The sequence below is a fragment of the Anolis sagrei genome, chromosome 1 (genome assembly GCF_037176765.1).
Source record: "Anolis sagrei isolate rAnoSag1 chromosome 1, rAnoSag1.mat, whole genome shotgun sequence".
NCBI lineage: Eukaryota > Metazoa > Chordata > Lepidosauria > Squamata > Dactyloidae > Anolis > Anolis sagrei.
Genome location: NC_090021.1, coordinates 174,183,983 through 174,206,338, shown reverse-complemented (window position 1 = coordinate 174,206,338; position 22,356 = coordinate 174,183,983). Strand labels below are relative to the sequence as shown.

Genomic DNA, 22,356 nt, shown 5'->3' with positions numbered 1-22,356 from the left:
AAAATAATCAAACAACAACAATTTTATTTCTTACTCACCTCTCTGTGTGGTTCAGTTTTCAATTTATCTGCATAAATTTCACACCTGAAATAATGCCTAGTAGTGGTCTCTGACCAATTCTGCATAATTTTACTCACCAGTGAGACTTGCAACCTAATCAGACAGGGCTTTTTTTCTGGTGGCATATGGCAATTGAGCCCTAGATGATCCACGGAATCTGTTGCCTTCCATCAAATAATAATAATAAATAATAATAAACTTTATTTGTACCCCGCTACCATCCCCCAAGGGACTCGGTGCGGCTTACATGAGGCCGAGCCCAAATACAACAATACAAGCAATAATAACAATACAAGCAATTAAAATAAAACATGGACAATAAAATAACGAAACATTAACAATAAGACAACACACAATTAAAAACGATGGGAAGGCCAAATGTAAAATTAAAATTGAGAATAATGCTGGAACATGGGCGAAAAAGTGATGGGGCATTTGTGGAAAACATAATAAGCAGACCTAAAACAATGCAGAGAAACTTCCAGTGCGGCTCCGTGGGTCATCTAGAGTGGGGCCATGATGACAACATGGGAGGCTTCCCCTCACAGAATCAGCTTCCTCTCAAGCTGGGTGTTGCAGGGCATGAATCTACGGGTGTCCCCCCCCCCCCCGCCACACACACACACACACACACACCCACAATAGTAGCTGGATTCACCATGACATGTGGTGATTCTGGCAGCCTGCATGATGAGGTTATTCAAAAAGTAAATTACTCAACAGTAAGTTTTGGAAAATAGTTTTCCCAAAAGCAGTGTGTAAAGGTATCCTTGAAGCTTGACCATGGTATCCTTGACCTTGGTATCCTTGAAGTGACTGGCTTAACCTTGAAGGAGTTGGAGGTGGTGACAGCCAACAGGGAGCTCTGGCGTGGGCTGGTCCATGAGGTCACAAAGAGTCGGAAATAACTGAACAAATGAACAACAATAGTGTCTAAAGTTTTAAAACAGAACTTCTCACTGAACTCTCTATTATTTGGAGTCATAGTTCTGTGTATCACCCACCCCTCCTACATCCTGAGATTATGCACAAACACACAGCACCTGGTTCCAAGCTCCTGAAGCTGCCCAGCAACCACAGCAGGCATTCCAGCAGAAGTAATACTGGCCCAAAAGAGAGCTGAGAAAGAGCCAAGGAGATTCCAGCTGAACATGAGGAAGAACTTCCTGACTGTGAGAGCTGTTCAGCAGTGGAACTCTCTGCCCTGGAGTGTGGTGGAGGCTCCTTCTTTGGAAGCTTTTAAACAGAGGCTGGATGGCCATCTGTCAGGGGTGATTTGAATGTAATATTCCTGCTTCTTGGCAGGGGGTTGGACCAGATGGCCCATGAGGTCTCTCCCAACTCTTTGATTCTATGATTCTATGATTAATTCAGAATGTCTGTTTAGCCCATTAGTCAGCAGGAAATGTGTCGATCAGCAACCAGAATTGCAAATTTAGCCCATATTTACATTCATAAATCAAAGCATGGCATATAAAAGATATGTTTGGGCACAGACAAGGGTCTGTCACTGGAGATATTTTTTTTGTAAATGTTTAATGAAAACAGGGATGTCAAAGGAGATGAGGTGAAATGCTCTGTGTAAATGTATGGAGAAGAGAGGGAAGGATTTGAAGGGGGAGCCCACCTAAAGCACAAGCAGTGTGTGTATGTGTGTGTGAGAGAGAAAGAGAGCAAGTTGAGCTACTGAAAATAAAGCCAGCCAAGAGGGGAAAAGTATTACTCTCCCCTCCTAGAAAAAGGAGCAAAGTTGGACATCCTGCATTACCCTGCTTTATTTAAGTTTGCAGATGACACCAAATTGGGAGGAATAGCCAATACTCCAGAGGACAGGAGCAGAATTCAAGACGATCTTGACAGATTAGAGAGATGGGCCAAAACTAACCAAATGAAGTTCAACAGTGACAAATGCAAGATACTCCACTTAGGCAGGAAAAAACGAAATGCAAAGATACAGAATGGGGGACAATGCCTGGCTCGAGAGCAGTACGTGTGAAAAAGATCTTGGAGTCCTCGTGGACAACAAGTTAAACATGAGCCAACAATGTGATGTGATGTGGCGGCAAAAAAAAGCCAATGGGATTTTGGCCTGCATCAATAAGAGCATAGTGTCTAGATCTAGGGAAGTAATGCTACCCCTCTATTCTGCTTTGGTTAGACCACACCTGAAATATAGTGTCCAATTCTGGGCACCACAATTGAAGAGAGATATTGACAAGCTGGAATGTGTCCAGAGGAGGGCGACTCAAATGATCAAAGGTCTGAAGAACAAGCCCTATGAGGAGTGGCTTAAGGAGCTGGGCATGTTTAGCCTGAAGAAGGGAAGGCTGAGAGGAGATATGATAGCCATGTATAAATATGTGAGAGGAAGCCACAGTTAGGAGGGAGCAAACTTGCTTCCTTGGAGACTAGGACGCGGAACAATGGCTTCAAACTACAAGAAAGGAGATTCCATCTGAACATGAGGAAGAACTTCCTGACTGTGAGAGCCGTTCAGCAGTGGAACTCTCTGCCCCGGAGTGCGGTGGAGGCTCCTTCTTTGGAAGCTTTTAAACAGAGGCTGGATGGCCATCTGTCAGGGGTGATTTGAATGCAACTCTTCCAACTCTTTGATTCTATGATTTCCTCCTTTCTTGCTCGCTTCTCTCCCATACTCATGGTTGGTACTACCCTCTCTAGTGATACCCCCTAGTAAATCTACATGTTCTAGACGTCCCCTAGTGATGCCACTGGGCCCAATTATATCCGTAATAACTGAGAATATATTCAGATTTAAAGACAGAATTTTTGCAGTTCCCAGCCAAAATGACTTGGGCTCAGTTTGAATACTTGTGTCTATTTCTCAGCACATTGGTTTTGAAAAAGAAAAAAACAACCTCGGTTTCAGCAAGATAGTTGTCAGGCATCTAATCTTTTTTCTTGGACTGAGATTAGAGAAAGCTGTTATTTTTGATTTCAGTAGACGATATTAGACATAGTGCTGCCTGGCTGGGGGAGTATAGAGGTCACTATTCTCTCAGAAGCTATTTTTGGAAATGGAAGTAAAATTATTCTGCTTTTTTTTAAGCAAAACAAACGGATTATAAGGCAAAGACAGAAAAAATGTTTTTGAGGCAATATGAAACTTTGGAAAGAGGTTTTTGAACCACGGTGAGGAGGAAAAATAATAAATTAACAAATCAGCATTTGATTTACTGTGTGATTAAATCCATTAGAGCAGTGGTTCTTAACCTTTGGGCTGCGGACCACCAGTGGGCTGCGAGAATTAAAATCTGGTCCACGAGCCTCTTTTATTTTATTTTATTTTATTTTATTTTATTATTTCTGCTCCTTTTGCATCGCCTGCCACTCCTTCCCTGTCGCTGACCATGGCATATGTTCTGTATCAGAAACTAGAGCGGATTTGGTCTATCCAATGCAGTTTTCTGAATCAGCACCCCAAACGAAATGTAAAGTTGACTAAAAACCGATTCGTAACCCTTTTGGTACTAATGTTAGAGAGAGGCCCCTGGTCAAAGGGTCCCTGGTCATGTGCTCTCTGGTAAAAAAAAAAAAAAAAAGGTTGGGAACCATTGCATTAGAGGAACAGAGTTGTGTCAGGGGTGGTGGTGGGAAGCAAACCCCTGAGTGTAAGATTTAAAAGTCCTTGTAAAGCAGTTGTTCTCAACCTGTGGGTCCCCAGGCCCTCAACTCTCAGAAATCCCAGCCAGTTTACCAGCTGTTAGGATTTCTGGCTTTAGGCCGGGACATGGAACTGAAAGAAGTCTTGGTCGCCTTAGTTGATGATCTTCACTGGGAGCTAGACAGGGGGAGTGTGTCCCTGTTAGTTCTGCTGGACCTCTCAGCGGCCTTTGATACCGGCGATCAAGGTATCCTTCTGGGACGCCTAGTGGGAATAGGCCTGGGAGGCACTGTTCTGCAGTGGCTCCGGTCCTTCCTAGAGGGCCGATCTCAGAAGGTGTTACTGGGAGACACCTGTTCAACCCCACAACCCTTGTCTTGTGGGGTTCCACAGGGCTCAATATTGTCTCCCATGTTGTTTAACATCTACATGAAGCCGCTGGGAGAGATCATCCGGAGTTTCGGGGTACGGTGTCATCTGTACGCGGATGATGTCCAACTCTGTCACTCCTTTCCACCTGCTACTAAGGAGGCTGTTCAGGTCCTGAACTGGTGCTTGGCCGCTGTAACGGTCTGGATGAGGGTGAACAAATTGAAATTGAATCCAGACAAGACAGAGGTACTCCTGGTCAGTCGCAAGGCCGAACAGGGCATAGGGTTACAGCCTGTGTTGGATGGGGTTACACTCCCCCTGAAGACGCAGGTTCACAGCTTGGGTGTGATCTTGGACTCATCGCTGAGCCTGGAACCCCAGGTTTCAGCGGTGACCAGGGGAGCATTCGCACAATTAAAACTTGTGCACCAGCTGCGCCCGTACCTTGGGAAGTCTGACTTGGCCACGGTAGTCCACGCTCTGGTTACATCCTGTGTAGACTACTGCAACGCTCTCTATGTGGGGTTGCCTCTGAAGACTGCTCGGAAGCTTCAAATGGTCCAACGATCAGCAGCCAAGATGCTAACAGGAGCGGCACTCAGGGAGCATACAACTCCTCTGTTGCACCAGCTCCATTGGATGCCAATTTGCTACCAGGCACAATTCAAAGTGCTGGCTCTAGCCTTTAAAGCCCTAAACGGTTCTGGCCTGACCTACCTGTCTGAACGCATCTCCTATGAACCAGTTAGGACATTAAGATCGTCTGGGGAGGCCCTGCTCTCGATCCTGCCAGCTTCACAAGCATGCTTGGCGGGGACGAGAGACAGGGCCTTGTCAGTGGTGGCCCCTCGGCTGTGGAACGCCCTTCCTAAAGAAATCAGATCGGCCCCCTCCCTATTGGCATTCCGGAGGAAAGTAAAGACCTGGCTGTTTGAACAGGCATTCGACTAGGCAGTGTAATCGATTATTGGAACATGGAACAAGGATAATTAGACTGGATTCTGATTCTATCGATGAGACGTGATGGATTTGTTATATTGATGTTTGATGTTTAATTAATTGTTATGCTATTGCTTTTAAATGTCCAATGATTTTGTACTGTGTATATTGAAACTGTTGTTAACCACTCTGAGTCACCTAAGGGTTGAAAAGAGCGGTATACAAATGAAGCAAATAAATAAATAAATAAATTTCTGGGACTCGAAGCCCAAAATATCTGGAGACCCACAGGTTGAGGACCACTGCTAAAGTTTAATATTAATTCTTGTGAACAGAGAGCTCGCTTGTATTACCCTGCCTTCTTTGCCCTCAATTTTCTGAGGAAGTCGGACAAAGACAAATGCTGGTTTTGTTTAGCACAGGGTGGCTATAAATATGTCAGCCATTTTCCAATTCAAGACATACTGCTTAATTTGGCAAGACAGGATGAGCAAAAAATAAGAGGGTTGTTATTTCTGTTTGCTATAAATTTAGCCAAGTTTGATTTAAATGTATGCAAGTTTGAAATTGCTGATTAGCAAGCATTGAGGATGTGCAAAGGGAGGGGAAAGGCAGCCAGCTGGGAAGTGAAACAAGGGCGGTTTTCAAACGGGTAAAGTAACCTATTTACATAAATGTCAGCAGATAATACCATAGTTACATTGTCAAGTTGTCATCGCTACAGCTCTCAGCATATGCGGTGACAATATTTCAGTACGCTTTCTTAAAAAATGTAAACATTGTTTACACAGGTTGTATTTCATCTGCTTTATCGACTTAACCTGATGCCCTACAAACACCGAATCACCTCCATGTGTAGCTATGGCACCAACAGAAAGCTGTCAACTGCCCTGGCTCTTCTTGGGAAACCTTCCATTTTACTGCTGGTAAGAAAATAAAGCTTTGTTGGAAAAGGAGAAGGGCTTCTCTCTTCTCTGAAGCTTCACAGAGGCAGCAGCAACAGCAGGAGCTGTGAGAAGGAAGATTTTGTGAAAGCCAGGAGGTGTGCTTAGCATGCTTAGTAACAAAATTTATGTTCTGAACAGAAACTAAACAGTGAGAAGGACTTATGAGAGCTTGAGCCTCACTCAAGAAAGTAAGAAGCATTCTAGTTCTTTCTTTAAAAAACATGTTTACATCATACATCTACCTCCTCTTCCCCTTGTGTGAAACTTCATAAGTGAGAAATCCCAGGGATTAGATTACTGCAATGCTCTCTACGTGGGGTTGCCTTTGAAGACGGCTCGGAAGCTCCAACTAGTCCAACGTTCGGCAGCCATGATACTAACAGGAGCGGAGCGAAGGGAGCATACCACTCCTCTGCTGCACCAGCTCCACTGGCTGCCGATCTGCTACCGGGCTCAATTCAAAGTGCTGGCGTTGGCCTTTAAAGCCCTAAACGGTTCTGGCCCAAGCTACCTATCCGAACGTATCTCTGCCTATCAGCCCACCAGGACCCTAAGATCTTCTGGGGAGGCCCTGCTCTCTATCCCGCCTGCTTCACAGGTGCGGCTGGCGGGGACGAGAGACAGGGCCTTTTCTGTGGTGGCCCCTCGGCTGTGGAACGCCCTTCCCATGGAGGTAAGATCAGCCCCCTCGCTAATGGTGTTCCGAAGAAGATTAAAAACTTGGATGTTTGAACAGGCATTTGGTTAATCAGTGCAATGAATGTGACGATTACAGGAATGGAAATATAGACGACGAATTTGGATCACGACTCTAGTTATGAGATGCATTGTGTTGTTACTGTTGTGTAATATTGTATATTGTGCTCTTGTGGTTTTAAATTGTATATCGTTGATTGATTTTATCCTTGTTGTAAACCGCGTTGAGTCGCCGGTTAGGCTGAGAAACTGCGGTATACAAGTAAAGTAAATAAATAAATAAATAAATAAGCTAGATGACTCTGGAAACCAGGGTTAAATTCCCTGTTTGGCCATGGAAACCCACTGGGTGGATTATTTCAGGCGGATCACAGACTTTGGGACTCAGAAGGCCCCTTGAGGTCATTATGAGTTGGCAAAACTTTAAATGCACACTACCAGATATGTAGCCGGGGGGGGGGGGGGACGAGAGGCCTTCTCATGGTGGTCTGCAAGAAGGCCTTACTGGTACATTATTTAAACTGTTATGTTTATTAATATCATGATCTGATCACCATTCTCAATATATCCCATATGCATGGGGGTATTGGGGTAACGTTACAAAAGGTTTGCTAGGGTAGACCCTCTTTCACCCAGACTCAGCCCCCGCCCCCCGAATCAAACTCAGCCCCCTCCGAATCAAAATCCTGGCTACGGGCCTGCACACTACAATAACATTTACTTTCATATCAAAGAAATCTGAAGATTGGATTACATTGGTTGGCATAATCAGGCATGCCCCGACTTTGGCAGTCTTTAGGAGGAGCTTGAAAACGTGGCTGTTTCACTGTGCCTTCCCAGAATAGGAAACTCCAAGCACTTTGTCCCAAATGCACTTGACTAGAGATCTAGGACTGTCTGCACGCCCTACCTATCTCCAAAATATCTATCCATTTCACCTGGTCATGCCCAGCTTTTTTAAATTTTAACCATTACATCTGGCCCTGACACTTGGTTTTTAATTGCGTCATGTTGTTATTGTTAATGTTATTACTTGAGTGTTATTTATTGCTGTATTGTTGTTGTCTTGTTTATTGTTGTATTGGGTCTCGGTCTACTGTAAGCCGCACCGAGTCCTTTGGAAGATGGTATCGGGGTACAAATAAAGGTTTATTATTATTATTACTTCCTACTAAACTCAAACCCCTCTCTGCACCAAGCAGAGAGGCATATGGTATATTTGGAGCAGGCAGGGGTAGAGCTATGCAATCATTCATCCAGAAGCACCTCAAAACTGCGGCTTCAGACAACATGCTCTGTGGGCCATGTAATTACTGTGCCAATTGTGCCAAGGCCACAAAGAGCAGTATGTAGAAGGCCACAAGCTGATTCCCCATAGTTTTGCTGCATTCATCGATGGATAACATCTGTATGTGCAACAACTACCTTGACTAATGTCTCCTCTCATGTCAGCCAATTATGGGATGAAAATTACACATAACAAGCTTCATGCACCTAGTTACATCTAATTTGTCAGAGCAGCTGATGATATGATGGAAACTCAACCTTTGTGTTTCTCAGCTTGCTGTCACTACTTCCACATCAGATGAAGGAAAGAAGCTAGGAGTCCCCTCCATGTTACTTGTCAGCGTAGTGGATGTTACTGTAGAAGCAGTGCATTTTTTTATTTTCTGCAACTTCCCTATACACATTCATCCGAAGGGATAAAGCACACTCAGTTCTGGTATTTTGCCTGTGTGTCCTTCTGCTTTGCATGCTCTCCAGTTGAACAAGGAAAATGTCAAAGTGTACAGAAGAGGTGGATGTATAATTACTATACAGGGTTCTGTTTGCAACTGATGCATATGTGTGGTAGTGCTGCAGTGAGAAAACAGTGTGACACAAAGTATTGATTTTTGAAAGGATATCATATTGAGGAGGGAGCAAGCTTCTTTTTTGCTGCTCCAGCGATTTAGTGCATTTACACTGAAAAATGAATGCAGTTCCACATGGCCATGGCTCAATGATATGAAATCATGAGAGTTTAGTTTTTACAGTCTTTAGGCTTTTCCTGGCAAAGAGTGTTGGTGCCTCACAAAATAAAAAATTCCAGGGTTTTATAGCATTGAGCCATGGCAATTAAAGTGATGCCAAATTGTGTTAATTATACAGTGTAAATGCACCCTAAGGCATGGAGCAACTGCTTGAAACTACAGGAGAAGAGATTCCATCTGAACATTAGGAAGCATAGAATCAAAGAGTTGGAAGAGACCTCATGGGCCATCCAGTCCAACCCCCTGCCAAGAAGCAGGAATATTGCATTCAAATCACCCCTGACAGATGGCCATCCAGCCTCTGTTCAAAAGCTTCCAAAGAAGGAGCCTCCATCACACTACGGGGCGGAGAGTTCCACTGCTGAACGGCTCTCACAGTCAGGAAGTTCTTCCTCATGTTCAGATGGAATCCTCTCTTGTAGTTTGAAGCCATTGTTCCGCGTCCTAGTCTCCAGGGAAGCAGAAAACAAGCTTGCTCCCTCCTCCCTGTGGCTTCCTCTCACATATTTATACATGGCTATCATATCTCCTCTCAGCCTTCTCTTCTTCAGGCTAAACATGCCCAGCTCCTTAAGCCGCTCCTCATAGGGCTTGTTCTCCAGACCCTTGATCATTTTAGTCGCCCTCCTCTGGACACATTCCAGCTTGTCAATATCTCTCTTGAATTGTGGTGCCCAGAATTGGACACAATATTCCCGGTGTGGTCTAACCAAGGGGGAATATAGGGGTAGCATGACTTCCCTGGACCTAGACACTATGCTCCTATTGATGCAGGCCAAAATCCCATTGGCTTTTTTTGCTGCCACATCACATTGTTGGCTCATGTTTAACTTGTTGTCCACGAGGACTCTAAGATCTTTTTCACACGTACTGCTCTCAAGCCAGGCGTCCCACTAAGTGTACAGAGGTTTTTAGCTATATATTGCTGCTGGTGCCTCCGTTATCCCCACCACCACTTCCTGGGACCATAGTTGGTATCAAGGCTCATAACAAAGTAATGGCAAAGTGTATTAGCAAAAATATACTCTTTTCTGTCAAATTCTTTAACAAATTACTGCCAAATTCTTTCATTTTAGGATGAACCAAGCTCTGGGATGGATCCTAATGCTAAGAGGCATCTATGGAAAATCATCACTGAGGAAGTGCAGAACCAATGTTCGGTGATACTTACATCACACAGGTAGAGTGCCTGAGCTGATAGATTGCACCCATTGAATTGTTCAGACTCAGAGTTCACATTCCTTATTAGGATTCAAACCTGCACCACCTCCAATAATAATAATAATAATAATAATAATAATAATCTTTATTTATACCCCGCCACCATCTCCCCGCTGGGGACTTGGGGCGGCTTACATGAGGCCAAGCCCACTACTACCCTCCTCTCCTCCTCCTCTCTTCTTCTCCTCTCTTCTTCTCATATAGCATCATCATCATTATGTATTTTTACTGTACAAGTAAAAGAACAACAAAACAGTTCCCTGCTTTCTGTCTATTCAAACCAATTTATGTTCACTGATAACAGAATACACGTAAACTGTGTTTGCTACCATGCATTCCATTTGAAGTGAATAATGACAAGGAAAAATGTGGTTGAAATGTTGACAGTGCACAGCTCCATACCTTAGCCTAGGCAATATCTCTCTGTTCTTGCTAACTGCTGTGCATGATGAATATACAAGCCATCATATTTCAGGTATACTTGTGGGAAATTACTGCTACCTGTTTCAAATTCAAACTTATTGTACCTTTACACTGCAATTTTTCTTTAAAATCAATACAATTGCCCCTACACAATTGTGGATTTAACCTTTATGGATATGATTATTTGTGGATTATTTGATGCTGTTACTGCCCAATGCCATATTTAATAGGGATTTATAAGGCTCACTTTGCATTCCCAGTCACTTTGCAAACCTCACAAGACTGTGAACATGAAGCAAGGCTTATAATTCCTTATTAACAACAGTCTGGGGTAGCAGGGGAGGAGGTGGCAAGCCTTGGCAGCCACCTGCTTCTGCCTTGTGAAAAGGTTGGTTGATTTTGCAGGTCAAACAATACTTTTGTGTGTGTGTGTTAAATATGGTTGGTGGAGGACCTCAAGATATTTATGATTTTCCCACATTTGTTGGGTTCTGTGTCCTTAATCCCTGAGAATGTGGAGGGGCAATTGTATTCACAGTAGCCAGCAATAAAATACAATAAATAAATATAAAAAGATGAGCCTTAAAACAACAGATTCAGCACAGTGGTACAAAGAACCACAATATTCTGTTCCATTTCATGTTGATGCCACTGTCTCTGTAAAGTGGCTGTGAGGTAACAAAGGGTGCTTCCAGACAGTACCAAAATGTGGGGCAAAAAGTGGGTTTTTAAAATGCAGGATCTCAAAGTGGGTCCAAACACAGAGCTGTCAGTCCCACTGCATAGCCCCATGCCATCCTCATAGCTATTTTTGAAACAAATTAAGATGGAGGGTGGATGAGGAACATCCAGCGGCAGATTTTTTAAATTACTCCAGAGATGTGCATATGCACATTTGACGTCCAGCGCATAATGGAGCAAATTTACATCTTGTGGATCTTTCCCAATTATTAATTCAAGATCTATTTAACATAACAAAGTGTAAAAGACAGAATTTGAGAGAGTTGTATTTGCTTTCCACTTGTGCTTCCCTGAGCCAACTGTGTCTCCATTTGACAGCTGATTGATCAGCTGTTTGGGGATTTTCAGAAATGCTTGTGCTCTGCAAGAGTCCACACAGGACGGAAGGAATGCATATGTTTTCCATGACTGCTGGGATACCCAGATTTGGAAAGGTGCATGTTTCTCAGGAAGAATTGGGTTTAAACGACACCTTTTAAACACACGTTTTCCAGCCCTTAACCCATTTCCTCCTGATTCCTCTCATACTTTGGCTAAATGTCATTAACCCCCCCCCCCTTTAACTCACTTCCTCTGGGATTTCAATGCATGTGTTGAAAGGCCCAAAGGTTCCCCTCTCCAGGGTATCTCTTCCTTTGGTGGTGTCTTTTTAGCAATCCCCAAAGACATGTGCTTTCCTGGCTACAGGTTTTTACGAGAATCATGAAGTTAATTTGAATCACAAATTGCGTCTTATTTGTATGCTTCTATGATTTGTACTCTGTGTTCTCCTTCTCCAGAGAAGTGCGCAACATTGTAAGATGCCAATAAAACCACAACAATAAAACAATTTAAAATCCAATTATGAAAGCATCTGCAAAAGCTTCCATAACTGGCAGGAATAGAGAAAAAAAGCAACATTCAACTCAAAGGAGGGCCCTTTGGAGTCCTCAGCTATGGTATTATCCTCTGGTGCTTCTGGCCAAATTACAGGAGAAAAATGACTGGTTTTAGAGAATGTTTCCTTATACTTAAGAGCAGAGAGTATTTGTAACTTATTGAAAAGGTGTGGATAATCAAGAATCCAGACTTTTTCATCAGGATATAACTCTGCTGCTTTGGTTTTCAGCATGGAGGAATGTGAGGCTCTCTGCACACGACTGGCTATCATGGTAAATGGACGCTTCCAGTGCATGGGTTCATTGCAGCACATCAAGAGCAGGTTGGTAAAGCATCTCTCTGGGAAAGGTTTACTAAACAGAAAGCAGTGCTATATATTTTATACAACTGTGTGGAAGGGGTCTTAGTTGCACTGGGAATTTGATACTTTTTCATTTGGTTTTGATAAAGGAATGTTCATTTAGTAATAGATTCTTATTTTCAGAAATATTCTGTTTATATTTAATAACCTTTTGTTTCCATAGATTTGGAAAAGGATTCACTGTGAAGCTGCATTTGAATAATGAGCTGGATAGCATAGAGAAGCTGACACGGTTTTTGCAATCAAACTTTCCAAACACACAACTAAAGGTAAATATAAGAAAATAATATTTGTAATTACCCGTATTTACTCAAGCCTAATGCACCATCAAATGTAATGTGCACCTCAATTTTCAAAACCCTGAAACCAAAAAAAAAAAATGTTGCTGAATGTAATGCGTAGTGGCAAAAACTGTGCTCTTTGTAATTTGGCCATAGAAGGTGTGCATTACTGTTGCTGCCTGCTTATAATTCCTTTGTTATAAACAATTGTGCTAGAACACCAAACCTTCCAGCTATTGAAAATAAAACCTTGGGGTGCATCTATGCTGTAGAATGAATCCACTTTAATTGCTTTGGTTCAATGCTATGTGTTTTGCCTCAGAAACAGCCTTACAGCAAGGGTTAAAGGAACTAAAAAAGCTTTGCTTCAGCATAATGATAATAATGTAACAAACAGCAGCAAAGGAACAGAAGGTAAATCCCAAAAGCAAAGCAAACGTCTTGCATCAGACATGAAACAAGAGTCTTTGGCAAAAAGTCTTTGCGAGGCACTTCGCAGATGCTGGAGCTGCAAGCAAGGAAACCAGAGTACAAAACACTAAATAGAACGGTTGCTGCCAGCCTTGACCACTTGCTTTACTGCTGATTTATAGCCCTCAGCTCCCAGCAAAGGTGTTTCTAGGTCAGTGGTTCTCAACTTGTGGGTCCCCAGGTGTTTTGGCCTACAACTCCCAGAAATCCCAGCCAGTTTACTAGCTGTTAGTTTTTCTGGGAGTTGAAGGCCAAAACATCTGGGGACTCACAGGTTGAGAACCACTGTTCTAGGGTAAGGTCTTATTGCTCAGCATCCTTGCAGCAATTCTAGCTGACTTTCTCCTTTTTCCCTACCACGTTCCTGAAATGTAGACACCAGCTATATGTTTTCTTCACCCTCTTCTTCCTCCTCAACACTTGGCCCCAAATCCCCAACTCCTACATCTTCAGCCTCCTGTTCTACCTCTCCTCAGAAGAAGAGGAGTACACAACACTGTGGAATCCTGTTGGGGTGTAGTTTGACAATGTTTTGAGCCTTCTATGCCAAAGAATGCTGGTGCCTCACCAAACTACAAAGCTTAGGATCGAATAACATTGAGCCATGGCTATTTAATTAGAAATAACATACCTCAAAGAGGAGCTCCAGGTGCAGCTCCTGAACCAGCTTCCCCTTTTGCTTTGGTTCAGCACTAAGATTGCCATATGATGTGAATATAATGCATAGTCCAGTTTTGGTAAGGTCATTTAGCCAAAAAAGGTGAGCATTTGATTCTAATAAATATTGTGCTTAATGTATGATTGAAATGCTTCAGCCACTTCTTCATCTATGCAGAGATAGACTTTTTCGTATTTTAGATCAGTAGTAACCGTGTTTGCTTGTTACTTAGTTGTAAACTGCTCAAGATAGACACCTTCCTTCCTTCCTTGTTATAGTAAAATGTGAGGTGTAACTTTATCAACTTCTTACTAAGGTGAATAACGTGCATTTCTAAGCTGTATCAATGCAGGGCCCTTCTACATGGCCATATAATCCAGAATATCAAGTCAGAAAAACCCCACAATAGCTGCTTTGAACTTGGTTATGTGAGTCCACACTGCCATATGTTCCCGTTCGAAGCAGAAAATATGGGATTTTATTCAGTTGCCTGAAAGGGACCACAGACAGCATGTGTTCCTTCATATCAAAAACTACCCCCCCCCCCCTCTCACACACACAAACACACACATCTGGCAATCCTGCACAAATATATGGTTATTTGGTTATTCATCTGTAGTTAAACTGGTACAGCCTGACACAAGTCAGAGAGTGTTCAAATAACTTTGAATAAGCCTAAAAGTATTATAACAGTTCAATATAACCATTATAAACCAGCATCAACTATATTATCATGAATGTCATTATTTTTTGACAAATATTTATGCATCCACAGTGGAATTTATAGACTTTTCCCTTTCATCATTAACCTTTGTTTGCTACAAAAATTGCATTATGTGAATTGTAAAGTATGGAGAAATGATGAAAAGGAATGAATATTAAAATGTGCCTGTCCACAGGGATATTTTGTGAGCAAAATTAAGTATGATTCATCCACTAGACAAAGCTAGAAACACACGAGGCATAAGAGTGAACTAGAATTAGATAAAATAAAAACATATCTTTCTTGTATTAAGAGGTATATTCCTAAGCAAATGAATTCCAGTCTTCCTACAGTGGAAGAAATTTTGAATTCCCCCAAAAGAAGCAGATCATTGATATTCATTCAGAGCACATAATTTGTGTTCCATAAAATAGTGATTCATCAAAAAAATGGCTAGAGAGTTTTTTTTTTAAAAAAAGTCATCCAATATGTTAAATTTTCGGGGACAAAAATGGGAAAATGCAGCTGATTGGTTGAGACATTGTTTGATCTAGCCATTTTTGTTGCTGGTGCTTGAAGGTGCACAAAAAGGGGTATATAGTAAATGACTGAAATTTGAGGGAAATTGCAGATGACATGTAGATTTTTTTAGCACGTTTGAGACCAAAAGAGAGATAGATGTTGGTAGCATAAGCTTTCATAGACTGAAATGCACTTGGGTTGTTGTAGGTTTTTTCGGGCTGTATGGCCATGGTCTAGAGGCATTCTCTCCTGACGTTTCGCCTGCATCTATGTCAAGCATCCTCAGAGGTAGTGACTACCTCTGAGGATGCTTGCCATAGATGCAGGCAAAATGTCAGGAGAGAATGCCTCTAGACCATGGCCATACAGCCCGAAAAAACCTACAACAACCCAGTGATTCCGGCCATGAAAGCCTTTGACAATACATTGAAATGTACTTCATCAGAAGCAGTCTATGGAAGTTTTGACTACTGACCTCGTTCTCTCAGATAGCCTCAAAGGTGACACATGATCTCTCTGCATACAGATCCAGACTAGCATATCTCTGAGAATTTCTCCTTTGTGTTCAAGAGCAACTGGTTATTTATTTGTCATGTCAGGGCAACCAGTCAATTATATTACATTTCTAACAGAACAAAGCAAACAAACAGACAAAATACAAAATGTGTGAGCTTGGTAGTTGATTAAATGTCCTTTGACCAGTATCTGGCCACTTGGAGTGCTTCTGGTGTTGCTGCAAGAAGGTCCTCCATTGTGCATGTGGCAGGGCTCAGGTTGCATTGCAGCAGGTGGTCAGTGGTTTGCTCCTCTCCACACTCGCATGTCGAGGATTCCACTTTGTAGCCCCATTTCTGAAGGTTGGCTCTGCATCTCGTGGTGCCAGAGCGCAGTCTGTTCAGCGCCTTCCAAGTCGCCCAGTTTTCTGTGTGCCCAGGGGGGAGTCTCTCATTTGGTATCAGCCATTGGTTGAGGTTCTGGGTTTGAGCCTGCCACTTTTGGACTCTCGCTTGCTGAGGTGTTCCAGCGAGTGTCTCTGTAGATCTTAGAAAACTATGTCTAGATTTAAGTCGTTGACGTGCTGGCTGATACCCAAACAGGGGATGAGCTGGAGATGTCTCTGCCTTGGTCCTTTCACTATTGGCTGCTACTTCCCGGCAACTGGTAACACTTTATGTAACTGATGCCAGGATCCCAAGAACTATTGTGTGGACATTCAGGAAGCATAGTACATTCTGGATTAATTCATTAATATTGTCATGTGCCTTCAGATTGAACCCAGATTATAGCAAATTTACCATGTATATTTTTGCAAGATTTGCTCAGAATGGAGCTGCTATTGCATGCATCTGGAGTTGAAAAATGTGACTTGCTCAAGATCACTGAGTGGGTTTCTGTGGCTGAGTGGGTGCTCTCCAAAATCCTAGGCTGATATTTGAGCCACTATACCATGCTTGTTCTTGAGAAAATCCATGTCTTTGTCTTATGATGGATTTGGAGGAGAGTGAGCCAAGAGAGAATCTAAATTGCATGTACTGGATGACAGTATTTCCATTACAAAATGTTCTTCCTCCTTTCTGCCTCTGACGTTCATCTGATTCTGATCAATCTACAGTAACTCTTCTTATTCCTATAGGACCACCAACTGAACATGGCAGAATATCATGTTCCCTTGTCTGCAGGAGGTGTAGCAAACATATTTCAACTGCTGGAAACAAACAAACAAATGTTCAACATCAGGCACTTCTCAGTGAGCCAAACAACTCTAGAAGAGGTATGAAATTGTATTTGTCCATTCCAACCATGAGCAACGGAACTGATTCAGTTATTATTTTCACATATAGAACACTAAATTGTGTATAAGATAGGAAAGCCTGGGATCATCCAATCTATCTTACTATTGTAAAGCAGGCTCTCTTGAAACTAAAAGATATGCAATATTTTATAGTCAAGTTCTTTCCTTGAAAATGTAGAAGAAAATTGCACTTCTCATATATTTAATTTGTACCCACTTTTTTAGCTAAAGGAAGAGAGAGTTCTATACCACTTGCTGAGACTTAAAAGTGGCTAGCAACATGAGTTAACAAACAACATAAATTAATACACAATCACTTAAAACCTAGAACATCAAAGTAAATAAAATGGCAGAGGAACCAAAGAAAGCTCCATACTGATATTATTTACCATCCGTGAGCTGGAAGGACAGCAAAGATCTGAGCATACATGCAGAGGCGGCCCTAGGTAATTTTCAACAGTAAGCAAACAGTATTTTGGCGCCCCCGCCCCCAACCAATCACTGATCTATATTTTCTGTTCGTAGTGTGAGTTCTGTGTTCCATATTTGGTTCAATTCCATCCTTGGTGGAGTTCAGAATGCTCTTTGATTGTAGGTGAACTATACATCCCAGTAACTACAACTCGCATATGTCAAGGTCTATTTTCCCCCAAGAGCGCCTCAAGAGCGCCCCTGGGCAACATCAACTATACTGCAGATGCTTACTTTGCGTAATGGTTTAGCCACCCCTGCATACATGTAGAACCTAGGCAGGCAACATTCAGTTGTGTAGATATAGTTGGATAGCGTCGCCACTGGTGTTGAGGAATACCTGAGTGGTATTCCAACAATATATGGAGCACTGAATTATACCCACACCTATGCTAGAAAATTGTGTTGTTTGTATCTAGTGGAAATTTTACAGTGAAGACACCACCACAAGTAGGTCTTGTTTCTCACAGCTTCCAAATACAGAGTATCACCTGAAGCAAGGACTTAGATGTGCAAATAGATACATCTGTGATAGATACCTGCTTTAGATACACTATAGTGGTTTTGTATATTGCTTTACTGATCTTAAAAATAATCATTGTCAGCTGTGCCACAGCTTTTTGAACTGGAGTAAATATAAATACTGGACATCCATAGCATAGGAGCAATACAACAGCTAAACTTATACAGACAGATGTGTATGGAACTTCAGTTCAAAAAGAAAGGCTGGAGTCATCTATCGAAGTCAGTCCAAACGTGGCGTAGTCCTCGCCGTGAATCCAATCCGGGTTGAAGAGGGAGAAGGCAACAAACACGATAATCCAGTCCAGGTCTTACACAGAGCCAAAACGAAGAACGACAGCACAGCAGGTCCAGAGAAGTCTTCCCAAACACGTCTTCTCAAACAGGACTCACACGAATACACATCAACACTTTGCTGACTGAAAGAAACCCCATCTCCCAACCCCACTTTTATTCACAAATCATCCTCTGAACTGGAACCACCCTGTTACCAGCTGAAACTCCTTGCCCCAATTCCTCCTCAGAACTGGAATCAGACAACGCCTCACCAGACCTCCTTTCAGCTGAAGTCCTTTGCTGATCCCTCCAGTCTCTCCATCTTCTATCCAGACCCATATCTCCCCAGGACTCAGCCGGATCCCCACTGTGCCAACCAGAGAACCCCACAAACGTGTCACTACTTGTGGGCTCCTCACAAATATTCTGAACCTCCCGCACTTTAGTCCAGTCCATTTCTCCATCCTCTGGACTTGCCATACCACTCCCCTCAGTCTCAGACCCATTATTCCCTGCAAAGCCCTCAAATGAGCCCGTTTACAGAAAACCCACACACACAGATAGATATCTACATAAAAACTCCAACCATCACCCAAGTCAAAAAAGAAGCACCATTAAAGCCTTGGCAGACCGTGCAAAAAGAATCTGCGAACCCCACCTCCTCCAAGATGAACTGAACCACCTCAACTGGGCTCTACAGGCCAATGGATATTCCACCTCAGACATCAGAAGAGCTGCAAGACCAAGAGCAAGCCACGAGAGTAAAGACGAAGATCCACCCAGAGGAAAAGTGTTCCTGCCATACATCAAGGGAACCACTGACCGCATAGGGAAGCTGATGAGGAAACACAACATACAAACAATCTACAAACCCACCAAGAAAATCCAACAAATGCTATGTTCAGCAAAGGACAAGAGGGATCCTCTCACCTCTGCAGGAGTCTACCGTATACCATGCAGCTGTGGACAAGTCTACATAGGGACCACCAAACGCAGCGCCCAGACACGCATCAAGGAACATGAAAGGCACTGCAGACTACTTCAACCAGAGAAGTCAGCCATAGCAGAGCACCTGATGAACCAGCCTGGACACAGCATATTATTTGAGAACACAGAAATGCTGGACCACACCAACAACCACCATGTCAGACTGCACAGAGAAGCCATTGAAATCCACAAGCATGTGGACAATTTCAACAGAAAGGAAGAGACCATGAAAATGAACAAAATCTGGCTACCAGTATTAAAAAACTCTAAAATTATAACAGCTAAACAACAGAGAGGAAAAAACCAGGCACAGATTAACACCTCCCAGCAACAGATTTTCCCAGGCGCAGGCAGGCCTTCAAATGCTAATGAAGGTGATCAGCTGAACATTCACACCTAACTGCAGCAGGGAAGAGCTCCTTGCCCCACCCCAGCCATTCCACAGATATATATAAACCCATTGTCCTAATTCCAACAGACCTCTACCTCTGAGGATACTTGCCATAGATGCAGGCGAAACGTCAGGAGAAATGCCTCTAGAACATGGCTCTATAGCCCGAAAAAACCCACAAGAACCTACCTCAAATGATTCATCATCACTGGATTCCATAAGTATTTCCCTGATCCACTTTCTCTGTTGCTCCTCATCGGAGTCTTGCTCACAAGTAGTCTTTCTTCCCCTCCTAATACTCCCAGTAGTATCACTACTCGAAGACTCCATCACAACACAACCTGTACTTGTAAGAATGGGGCTTTAGTCTATAATGTAGTTGTGTTTTATTTTGTACACTGCTTTGAGTCCCATTTGTGGGAGGAAAGCAGGATAAAAGTAAATAAATAAATTAGTAATAATAATAACCTGTGCAATTTCATCTATCTATGGTTATAATGACGCTCTTTTCAACACATTACTTCTGAGTTGTTGGGGGGGATCAGCTCCGTAGTGTGTTTAAACCCGTTTTTCCAAGTCATAGTTTGCATACACTCCCCACCCCCACCCCATATCTAGCATTTAACATTAGGAGGCTGGAAACTCTCCCAGTGGTGCCAGTCAGAGATTTTTCCTTAATACTAAATGTGATTGCTTGTGCACTCTCCCTCTCGGTCTCTGGAGTTTTATTGTGTTTGTAGCCAGGGAGAAGATTTCAACTCACCACTCTAAGTGATGCCAGTGACTATTACTGCCTGTATTTAATATATGAAAACGATGACATGACTGCTAATCATATAATTAGCAACTGCAACATATGGAGTTTAGCTATAAAGAAGGCCAACTGCTTTTGTATTTTAAAGCTACCTATAAAACAGGATATATTTAATTTGAAATTATATATTTGGTTTTGTTTTAGGTTTTCATCAACTTTGCGAAAGCTCAGACCGGCCCTGATATTTTGGATACAAGCTCAGACACAGGTTCAGAGGGCTCTAGCCTCAGCGGTGAAGATGCTAACATAATTGGTATCTGCTAAGCCTTTGAAATGGCGGTTTCCCATTGTTGAACTGAAGTTTTATATATATTTTTCAAGAGAGTTTATGTATTCATTTTGTAATCCTGAATACTAGAGCCCTGAATGGTGGTACTACAACCTATACCAAATTGATCTACTACCTGTTTAGTATCTTTTGGTTTAGATGCTCATTGACTGTGTATGGTAGACAAAGATGTGTACTTGCCACTAGCAAGTTTGGCTTGTGTGCTTGGGAAGTTGCTCAATTGCATGCAGTCCATGAGAACCTTACACCATGGAAAAGAACTGTTGCTATAAAATAGGCTAAAGATTGCAACATGTATGGGCTACGTTAGTATTAAATGAAATCAAATAAAATTATTTTAAAGACAAGAGCAATGTATGTTTATTATAAGTATCTTTGTTTAACTACACTTGCGATCTAGGTTGCCCTTCATAATACATGAAAAAAAATGCCTCCCAGAAGATATACAGTATGGAGACTTCTGGAATACTTTTAAAATTTTTCATCGAAAAGCTCTACTGACTGCCCGTGAATTCAACCAGCTTTATACAGAATTCTTACAAAATCATTGTGTCTGGGAAACAAATGGGTATGATTATTCTGTCGTGCACTGTGCCTGTAAATAATTGTCTTTAAATAGGACGTGCGACTTGAGCCCAGCGGGAAGCCAGGGCCCCCCGAAGAGAAGTTCTCAGAGGCTGTCCACCACAAATGATCTTTAGATGGCTTGTGAAGTATAACAAAGTCCTTCATTAATGAACAATCAAAGAGAAACTTTTCTTGTCTTCAGAAAGTTAAACAAATGATTCCAGGCTTTTATGCAACTGGTGGCTTCCTAATCTTGTTCACGAAGGACAGGCAATTGTCTTCAATAACTAATTCTTTGCTTTAAGGAAAATCCCCTTTTTCAACTTCTCCCAGGCTGACTGTAATCTAATTCTTACTGATGTGGGCTCCGCTACCGGGTAGAATTGCGTCTTGAACGCTGAGTGAACCTACCAGAAAGGCTAGTAGATTCTCCAGCTGGAGTTCTTTGGTCTTTAGGGCTGTTTCCCTGGAAATCATTGGAGACTCTTAAGACTGTTCTCCCCCAGAAAGTCTTAAGGGTTGAAGCTTTTGTACAGGAGAAGCTTGAACATGTCCTGTACATTAGCTTTCCTTACTGAGACTAACTAAAAAAATGGCTCCCTTCCCATCCCAATTGCCCTGAGCAAGGGGCGGAACCAAACTTAACGATGATGGACAGGTGACTTGCCCTATGCCTGCAACCAAAGGAAGCCACCCTTCTGCAGACTCCTTGAAACCTTGGACTGCAAGCAAACATTTAATACAAAGCAAATAAAGCTGGAGCTCCTGGTACAGCTGTACCAGCACAATGATAATTATACAAACTCAACAATAACTGGGAAAACACTGTTTCCAAACTATGTATGTCACCACTGCTGTTCGAATCTCATACTCAAGTCAAGCTGGTATCTTTTGTCAGTTGAATGTGTCATGCTGTTTTGAATATGGCTCATTAAGAGGGATGGGGAAATCATGGAGTGGGGTGAGGGACAGACCAGCAACAGGATGCACAGGGCATGATGTGATATGGATGGCTTGCCTGCTTCATGTGATAAAGACCTTGATATTTACCCAAATCCTGAAACCCTACATTTCACAGTATCTCACATGTTAGAAAGAAATCACATTGAGCTAACAATCTTTTTTAGCGTTGCAAAAAAGCCAGCACATGTGTACTAAAGGTGAAGAGTACTCTTAAGGCAGTAAAGTTTAATTTTCCTTAAGCTAGTTTTGATAACCTATGACTCTTTAGAAATTAAAATTCTCATGATAGATCTTTGCTGCCAGCATATAAATTTCAGAATGTGCTATATTTACTGATTAAATTCTCCCTTTCCAT

General features: G+C 42.3%; 1 protein-coding gene across 1 annotated transcript in view; it reads left to right on the top strand.

Moving 5' to 3' along the window:
* ABCA12 (ATP binding cassette subfamily A member 12) overlaps positions 1-20,818 on the top strand; it is a 214,919-nt gene extending 194,101 nt beyond the window's left edge. Inside the window, exons 48-53 of the mRNA XM_067470388.1 lie at positions 5,785-5,919; positions 9,746-9,849; positions 12,163-12,255; positions 12,458-12,563; positions 16,563-16,700; positions 20,327-20,818. Coding sequence (XP_067326489.1) covers positions 5,785-5,919; positions 9,746-9,849; positions 12,163-12,255; positions 12,458-12,563; positions 16,563-16,700; positions 20,327-20,446 — 696 coding nt within the window. The 3' untranslated portion in view covers positions 20,447-20,818. The remainder of the gene's footprint in view (positions 1-5,784; positions 5,920-9,745; positions 9,850-12,162; positions 12,256-12,457; positions 12,564-16,562; positions 16,701-20,326) is intronic.
* The last annotated feature ends 1,538 nt before the right edge of the window (positions 20,819-22,356 follow it).